The sequence below is a fragment of a genome, unplaced genomic scaffold (assembly GCF_019419815.1).
Source record: "Pyrus x bretschneideri cultivar Hongxiangsu unplaced genomic scaffold, Pyrus_bretschneideri_v1 Contig18, whole genome shotgun sequence".
Lineage (NCBI taxonomy): Eukaryota > Viridiplantae > Streptophyta > Magnoliopsida > Rosales > Rosaceae > Pyrus > Pyrus x bretschneideri.
The window spans coordinates 1,278,803-1,288,265 of record NW_025999479.1 but is presented as its reverse complement, the minus strand read 5'-3'; the positions used below and the strand labels follow the sequence as shown (position 1 = coordinate 1,288,265).

Here is a 9,463-nt window from a genome sequence, read left to right as displayed (position 1 = left end):
ATGGAAAATTTTATTTTTTAAAGTATTAACTTTTTAACACACATATCACATCATTTAAATAATAATATATGATGTACTATTTCGTGTACCGATCACAATGAAAAATCTGTTCGCACTGAGGCCGCTAGATGCCCCCAACCAATTAGGATTTATAGGCCTTTTCTTATCCACCGGTAGTGCGTGTAAAACATTGTTGGGTCCCCCAACGGTTTTGGGCCACTTTTTATGGAAGCATAGTAAAAGCGAGTCAAAATTGAACTGTGAACTGTGTAATCACGGATTTACTTTAAAGAACGTAACCAGTCTGGGCTCGTAATGATCTATCTTTCAAAGCATACGACGACTTTTTTCGCCATCTGAGCTGTTAATTTGTCTACTAATCTCGTTGTTTGAAATGTAATCCGCACGTGGTGGAGAAGAGGCTGTTTACGGTGATTTGACTTGTGTGGGGGTGCCATTATGCTTCCTTGACGATGATGAGAGGTTTTCCACGAGATCCACATGGACTTTTTGGCAATGATGATGACAAGTGGCATCCGACTCTGGTGATCTTGCCAAATTTCTAATGGACATGGTCCAAGGAAGGAGAATAATTTACAAACACGGATACACTGTTACGCGATAAATTTTTAGATTAATATTATGAATATTAAAATATTATCAATATTATCCAACTTATCACTTATTACTAAGTTTGGATTTGTCACAGAAGGTTTAAGGGATATTACGAGTGGAAATTCTCATATATTTTTGTTTCTAAAGATAAATTGATTTTATTAATGGTGAAAAACGAATTGATACATTAACATCAGTATCGAAGGTGTTGAACAACCAAATAGGTTCTCAATCATTTCATCGGAATACACGGTTCTCTTAAAGACCTGAGCAGCCAGCAAGTGTCTAGAACCTATCGTTAGTTGAACATAGAAAATCTGATAGAGAGGAGAATGTCACCCTTGAAGATTATGGCTCCATGACTTCTTCATCAGCTTTTACAAGTCAGATAATTCTTACAATTCATGTATGCAACACTCGCATTTTCATATCTTCCTTTCAAAATTTCAGACTTTAATGCAATTTCATTGTTTTCCAAATAGTTATGGATTTTCACATCAATCCTTTCATAAATTTAAACTTGCGATAGTTTTATTTATTGATGATACTATAGAACTCTGTATCCTTTCCATAGGAAAGCATTTTATTTTTTTCCTTTTTTTTTGTTTGAAACATTTACAGGTATAAACGTATAATAAAAAAAATCTGGGACGAAAAATGTGCTCCTATTAATAAAATTATTGTTGGTGCCAGGAACATCGAAGAGAATACTATTTTAGTGACAAAGGCTATTGTTCTTAAAAGCAATTCCACCCCCCCTAATATGAATGAATATCAAGGGTTCAAAGTTTCAAATTCAAGATTGTTTCACAGGGCAGTTTCAAAAATGGCAAATTTGGTTCCAAATTTTTTTTGTTACGTGTCTAACATCATGATGTGAGACCACTCAGGCGCTGGATCAAGCTATAATTGCCTGATTGGGTTGTTTGGTAGTCTTGACCCGATTGATTGGGCTAGGGTGGAGATTATTGTTGGGGTTTTGGGGGCTTCAATTGCCCAATTGCCTGGGTGGACTTGCTTTTAGAGATGCACTCAAATTTGCAAAGGTGAAAGTTAGTTTTGAAGGAAGGGGTGGCCATTTTAGTGGCTTTATCGCCTAACCCAACCGACCCACGCAAAATTGGTTAGATTGGGTTGAGTTGTAAACCTAAAAAATTTACTTTCGGTGACACTCATTGAATATGTGGGTTGAGGGGTTGAAATTTTAATAACCTGATTGAAATGGACCCACTCGAATGACAACAATTATTTAATTTACATCTAAAATACATTAATAAAACCATCATTGTCAACTATAATCTCATGAAATTACCAGTCTAACCCTCTAATTAAAACTGAACATAAATAAGAAATATGAGCAGTAATGTAATTTCATACAATCAAAATTTGGCTTTTTTTTTTTTTTCAAAACCTCCCCTACATGTAAATTTAACATATATATAATTAAAAAAATAAAAAATAAAGCTCTCTTCCTTGTCTTCCACTTCTCACGATTTGTCTCCTTCCATTTTAAAAACAAAAATAAAAAAATTTCACACACATTTTGTGTGTGCCTATATGCTAGTACATATTTAGAAATATATATATATATATATATATATTATTTTTACGCTTATTTTGATCAAAGGACAAAACAAAGGTTTCTTTGGTTTGGATTTTTAGTCATTATATCTATTCATTGAATAAGTGATGATCCAATGGTTCTTACTCAGGGAATTTTGGGACTTAGACTTAGTTTGAAAGGGTTTTATTGAATAATCGTGGTTTTAGTATGAATTTGAGGGTTTAATCCATTCTATAGGGTCTTAACAAGAGAATTCCTATCAATAATAAATAAAACAGCATTAAAGCCGCATTACACATAAATAACACCAAAGAAAATAGGTAAATAGAAGATTCAAAAGGCATATAACGATCAATATATAGACGAATGAGCCGGCTTGATTTTTTTGCATTATAACCACAAAGAAGAGCTTCTGGATTTTTATTCTTTAGTATCTTCAAAAAAAAAAAAATTGAATCATAAATCATAGAAGTAATAAATTTCTAACTTTATATTACACACATTCGTTAGAACTAGTGTTTGGGTATTTCTGTTTGAGCCGTACGATATGAAATTTTCATATACGGTTCTTGCTTAGTGATTGTACATTACCAAATTTACATTATTTAATTGGGATGGAAAAGAATGACTAAAGGAGATGACGAACGAGAATTGACCCAATACTTTTAAATGTTGGCACAAAAATTAACTTTAAATTGTGTTGATAGAAAGTCTATAGAGAGTCACACTTTGCGAGAGTCTCCTTAGCATTTCTTATATTTCAAATAGAGAGATTATATTAACAGAACAAATTACTTTTTCCATACTCATTTATTTTGTTAATATTTTTTTGACACACCACTAACACTTGAGAGAAAAATATTAAAAAATAAAAAAGGTGTGCGGAAAGTAAATTGAGGTGTGTAAATATAACCTCTCTGTCAAATAAGATTTTTATCACAAGTAATGTTGTACATTTTGTCAATTTAGTAATTTGGTTTCAAACTCATCAATTTCGTCTATCATCCCTTTAGTCATTTCTTGTTGTCCTAATTAAGAGTAATTGTTATTAATAGTCAAAATTTAACACCAAATTTTATAAATATCAAGTTTTATAAAAACTTTCAATTATAATGGAAAACTCACGTGAATAGAGTTAAATACCCTCAAAATCCACATCCATATATAGAAGAAATTCAAGAAAGTTTGGGATTCAAGATTGCGGTCATGGGTGTCTCCCTAACATTCCTGATGCCTGTAATGAATAGTTGTTTCTCCATTTGCTCCGTTAGCATATTTGCATCTTGAACAAGCGCACCAATTCTCATTTGCATGTCAATGCATCGTGTTTGTGCGATACTCAGTGCCCAAATGAATGTTTCAGAGTCACGAGCCGATTGGGTAGAAAATCACCGTACAGCTGCCAAAAGTTATCTTTCTTATCAAATGTATACAAAATGAGGCATGCTAACCTCAGATCCCAATCTGTTGCCAACTTGTCAGTGACTATTTTTCCTCATTGAAAAACTATGTAGTTAGAAGAGGCCGCAATTGAGAATATTTTCCATTACATTACCGACTACGTTCTTATGTTTATTTGGTTTTAATTTTAAGAATATTTAAGTCTATTTAAATGCTATTCATATTATTTTTGAATTTTTTAAAAAACTAACGTTTATAAAATTAAATATTAAATTTTGACTAATATCGATAAAAACTCCCTATTTCCCAACCATCTAAAATCCGGATTCATCAAATTAAACAATTTTGACGCAAAACACAAAATCCTCTCTCTCTTACCAAAATTCGAATACGCATCCACCGCCAAACCCTATTTCTCTCTCTTCCGTTTCTGGCGAGGCAAGCTGAGCCTGAGAGTAGCAAAGCTGCTGGCTGCAAAAAATGAGGAGAGGCACCAAGCGGAAGGCGGAGGCAGACAAGCACAAGGAATCGAGCAAAGCCACAAGGACGACTCGGACGACGAAGCGGGTGAAGAAATCGGAGGACCTCCGCAACTTGCAAGATCTATGGAAGGCTGCATTCCCTGTCGGCACCAACAATGTCTACCTCTTAGGCTGCACTGAGCTTAAGCTTACTTGTCTTCTCTCACCTGCCCACCTTCTCTGTTCTGTTTTCTTTATCCCGTTGCGTTTGAATTCGGAAACCCGCATTGTCTTTTTCGCAGCTCAATCGGTCTCCATCAATGGCGAAAACAAAGTTGTTTGCATACCGGTGGCTGGTCGCGGTGAGTTTCAACAGCTCATCTCTGTTTGCTCTGCTAAACTAGACTAGACATATGGTCCACTCTTTTAATTTTCAAAACACAAAGCAAAAGAGAAAAGCCCTTTATTTTTTGGAAGCTGGACTTCATACTGTTTAATTAACTATAACGAGACTGGTTTACTGATTCTTCATACTATATATTCAGTTGAGTTTCTTAGACTGCAATGCTTGCTTCGTCGAAATGGTTTTTGTCTTTGTTTTTCGTTGTATATCTCATGTTTGTAGAAAATGATTTATTTGGTTATGAAAAAGCAAATGAAGTTGCAGTTGCAGTTGCATTGCCGGGTATTTTTTATATGGAATTTGCATACTACATTTCTTCTTTCCTTTGTAATTTGTTTCTTTCAACTTTTTACCTGGTTTGTTGTAAATGATTAACATTTTGGCAACCACTAAACCTGATTCGTAATGTTCTTGTGCGTTAGAATGCGTATTCTTGATCTCTTACTTGCTAAATTCTTTTGATTATGGTTTTGCTTTGTTACAGGTTGTGTTGCCTTTCCCCCCTTCCGATATGATTGGGATTAACTCAGTTCAGAGAGAAGCGGAAGAAATAATTCCCATGAAACAAATGAAAATGGTTGGATTCCGTATATTCCTCTGGAGCATAGGTGCACTTTGAGTGTTGGTGGTTTTGAACTGATTTTAGGACAAGCTTCTGTATTGACTTTTGTTTGTCAATGTCTTGATATCGTTGTGCACTTTGAACTTTCTACAGAGACAGCCAAGTTGATAGACGTTGTGTGGTTTCTTGACAATTAAGTATAATAGTCTTGAAGAGCCATATTTTATTTCTGCTTTGCAGGAATTTTTTTATATAAAAAAAATTAAAATGAGTAAATCTTGATTGATCTATTTGTAGTTGCTTTTCTGACACTTTTCATCAAAGGTTAGTTCATAGACATTAGTCACAGTATGTTGATTTGCTACTGAATGACTGTACTGTTTTAAATATATTTATGTTTTTTTTTTTTTTTTTTTGGGTGAACTGTACTGGTTTTGCATGTGGTCATTTTGACAGATTTCTATCAACCCTTCAAGGAAGATGAGCTCGAGCAGAGCACTGAGGTCCCAATAATGTTTCCAGGAGAGCCAAAGTCGGTAAGGGTAATAATTATTAGTTAAACAAACCCATGGACAAAAACTATTTTGATATGTATTGTATGGGTCTATCTGGGTTTACGGATTTGATGAGCAGGAGTGCAGAAGGGCTTAAATCTAAGTAATCCAGGATATTCAAGAATTAGTTCCTAAATTGAAAAGATATATAAAAAAGAATTGGGAAAAGAAAGACTGGACTAGGTTAGCTTCCAGACATGTAGCAATGCCTAAACTAATATTCTTTTCTTCCTACATCCTCATCTGTTCTCTTTTCATCTGAACTTTAATTTAAGTACAACACATGGGCATGCTTTCAGTGAGATCTTTGTCAAACATGCTGTTACTGTTGGATAACAGTTTCCTTATTTGGTTTTGCACGCCTCCATTTGAACCCTATGAGGCTTATGCTGGTTGTCAATGTCCATAAATTTCTGGAATTGTACCAATAAATTACAAGATCAAGCTTTTCATTTCTGCTTTTGCACAAACAACATACTCCTTGATGTACTCATGTGAACTTGAATGATTACCGTATACTTTCAGGTCTCTTGTGAAGTGACTTTCTTTTATGGCCCTTTCAGGTTAACTGTGAATTTGATTGGGAATTGGATGAACTGGAGGTACGTGATCAAGTTTTTGATGTTTGTGCATGTTTTGGATCAATTTAGTTGTGAAATCACATGGCTTATCGTGCTTCTTATCAACTGTCTTTTGCATCCGGTTGCTGTCCGTTGACACAGACACGGTTATTTTAATTGCTAGGCTTATTTTATTATAGCCCCACTATTCAAGTATTTAGATTATTTATACTTTGTAGTCTTATATAAGAAATCATTACATTGACAGTATCTGGCATTTTTCAGGCAATTACAAATACATCAACGATGCATTAATACATGATGGAATTACTTGAAAAATGCCAGTATCTGGCATTGATGAGATTATTGACTCCCTTTTTCATCAATTTGACCCAGGAATGTCTCCAACCCCCAAAAAGAGATCTGATGATATAAAAAGAAGTGTGTTAACATCTATTTATTGATTTACTTTTTTTTTTTATTCTTCAAGTACTAGTGTGTTTGCAACCTTGCATTCTTGTAACCATTTTAACTAGTTACAAACATTTGGTAGGTTTTGATCTGTGAAGTGTTAATAGCATGTCCTGGTGACTTCTTATTGCTTATTAGCTCTGTCAAGGTGATGCTGTTGACTGTTAGAATTTTTTTTGATTCCTGGCTTAGCTGAGTTTTGTTGAATTTGTTCCCCTGCCAAACCCCTCTCCTTAAGAACAAATAGATGATATGAACAGCAATAAAGAGCATTGCACTAAATTGCATCTAAATCTGTAGGAGTTCACTGATAAACTGATAGAAGAGGAGGAATTATCTGCAGACCAGAAGGATGAATTCAAGGTAAAATGTACTAAAGATGGTTGTGACTCATAATTTCCCACTTCTCTCTGCCTGTTTCCCCTCTACTTGCACCAGTAGTGACAGGTTTTCCTTTTTTGTTCTATCTCAGGAGTTTGTCAAGGAGAAAGTCCGTGAACAAAAGAAATATAATCGAGAGGTATTTTCTTTTTGGCAGATATCATGAATTGTATTTGTGCGTTTGAACAATATTTTTCTAAAAGTATACTCTGTTTTTCAGCGGTTTAACTTTTATATTTCTCTTTTCTATTCTTTTATAGGCCAGGGAAACCCGGAGAAAAGCCATTGAAGAAATGAGTGAAGAAGCTAAAACAGCATTTGAAAATGTGAGGTTTTACAAGTTCTACCCTGTACATACACCAGATACTCCTGACATTTCAATTGTTAAGGTAACGTCCCAAACACTGATATTTTGGATTTATATTGGTATGTGAAAGCAGCTTTGATTCAGTTTACAAGGTTGAGGGTTGCGGATAGTTGTCATGTTTTAAAGGTGGATGTTCAAAATATGTTGAATGGTCTATGGTTTTCCATCTTGAATGTCTTTAATGTTGCTTCTTGTTCATTGGAAAATTTGGTTGAATCAGAGGTCTTGTTGCTTTACTGAGCAGATGCAGCTGGTTTTCCAAATGTATTGGTTGTAGCACTATCACTATCAGTCGCTAGGATAAAGATTCTGTCTGGTTATATGGGATCGGATTTGTGTCATCAATGCCAACTATTTTGTGTTCAATATGGTTTTATGCCTAAGTTCTCTGTTTCTCTTGCTTCGTTTCTCAAAAGAAGTTAGATCTTGCATCTTGTAGGCATTTTTTGTAGTGGGTTTGAAGTTTAAAATTTAAACAGAGGGGTTCTACGTGATGGTTTCTGTAGGGTAGCTGTTTTTGTTTAATGTGGAGAGGAAGAAACTAAACTAACTATTTGGCTAGATTTTTTCTTAAAATATATTCGATTTTACGGCATAATCTGGATATTCAATGCCTTTGATAATAGTACGTAATATTGGATAATGAAAATAACAGAATTAAGCCATGTCAAGTTGTCAACAGACCATTGCAAAAGTAAAAACAAAGGAGAGGAAAGCTTGTATTGCCTTTTTGTTGGTGGGTTGCAGGAATTAAACACCTAACAGAGAGATCTAGAATGAGTATGAAGAGGAAGTGAAGAGTGGGAGTCGGAAGGTGATAACCTTGAGTTCTTAAGGCCGTGTGAGCACAGCTGTGATAGTGGATTCTGATGTTATACGGTAATGATTCAAAATTTAGGCCTGACTTGAAGAGAATCCAGACCCTGAGAAAATGTACGTGAAGACAGTTGGGCTTCCTCACTGTAACATCATGAATATAGTTCGTATTTTGAAAGTCAAATTCACAAACTTAGCTTCTCATGATATGCATGAAAGAATCATATTGGCTTCTCTGATTATCTTGATTGGAAGTTGGCGTAGCAAATGCTTAAGCTTGGTAGTGATATCTTTTCAACTTATTGACTGTTCGTAAAATCAAATAGTAAGTATTGTGATTTTTCGGGGTTGGTATGATGGTCAAGACATCCTCTCCTTGGCCTTTCTTTGTTTTTTCGTTTTTCATTCCCCCTTTTTAGCATGTTTTCTATTTAATTGATGCTTTAGGGTTTAGAGCCCTTCAATATATTTACTCTGTTTGGCTGGTCTTACCTTGCATGCTCCATTCATCAACAGGTATTATGGCAAGGCTCATGAGGTGTTGTTATCACCAAGGTCAAGAAGGTGCCAGATTGAATGTCTCGAGCCTCGTTTGGCTGTGCTGAATTAAGCACTCTGTCGAAGACTTGATTGTTGTTTATACTACAAGGTAAGGTATGGGAGGCAATGCCCCTGGTGCCTCGATATCAAGGCATGAAAGTCTCGAGCCTCGTTTGGCTGTGCTGAATTAAGTACTCTGCCGAAGACTTGATTGTTGTTTATACAAGGTAAGGTATGGGAGGCAATCCCCCTGGTGCCTCAATATAGAATGCCTTGAATGCCGTCGAGATGTCTCGACCCAGGACGGATGTAAACTTGTAGATTCAGAAGTTATAGATAGAAGTTGAGGTGCTCTTGTGCATAGGAGGAGGAAGTTGTAAGATACATTGAGGCATTCGAATTTTGTACTAGTTGAGCTGAGAAGCTGGAATTTCGTACTAGTTGTGGAGAAATGTTTGTCAACCGATTGACAGTTGCTTTGTATTATAAAATTTGGTCGCACACAAGGCACAACACTGAAACTTGTACAATGTAAATGGAACTTGGAGGCAGCAATCGCTACCAAATCGCAGTCTAGAAGTAACGAAACAAAGCAGGCTCAGGCTCTTTCATTAAGTAATTAACTTGGTTAAATGTCTGTTAATACACATCAAGAGCTTAAAAACCTCCCAACCCCTGGACACAAACCCCTCCTTACTACGCTCGAAATGCTAATAGTACAAGACGGCCCTCTAAATTTACTGCTACATGAACAAACAAATTAGAATG

The 9,463-nt window shown here is 35.4% G+C and overlaps 1 protein-coding gene across 5 annotated transcripts; it reads left to right on the top strand.

The window, feature by feature from the left end:
* Window positions 1-3,678: 3,678 nt before the first annotated feature.
* LOC103926694 (protein HEAT INTOLERANT 4-like) lies at window positions 3,679-9,201 on the top strand. 5 transcript variants are annotated; one of them, XR_007257498.1, is made up of 9 exons: window positions 3,679-4,403; window positions 4,929-5,052; window positions 5,463-5,548; window positions 6,124-6,162; window positions 6,892-6,954; window positions 7,064-7,111; window positions 7,233-7,361; window positions 8,022-8,218; window positions 8,672-9,201. XR_007257498.1 is itself a non-coding variant. In XM_048581898.1 (8 exons), exons 1-8 carry the CDS (start codon window positions 4,362-4,364, stop codon window positions 8,690-8,692), a joined length of 552 nt encoding a protein of 183 aa, XP_048437855.1. In that variant the 5' UTR covers window positions 3,683-4,361; the 3' UTR covers window positions 8,693-9,201. The 5 variants fall into 5 exon arrangements, 1 of the variants encoding a protein (XP_048437855.1); XR_007257497.1 differs by having other exon boundaries at window positions 8,022-8,272; XR_007257500.1 differs by having other exon boundaries at window positions 3,680-4,403; window positions 7,995-8,272.
* The last annotated feature ends 262 nt before the right edge of the window (window positions 9,202-9,463 follow it).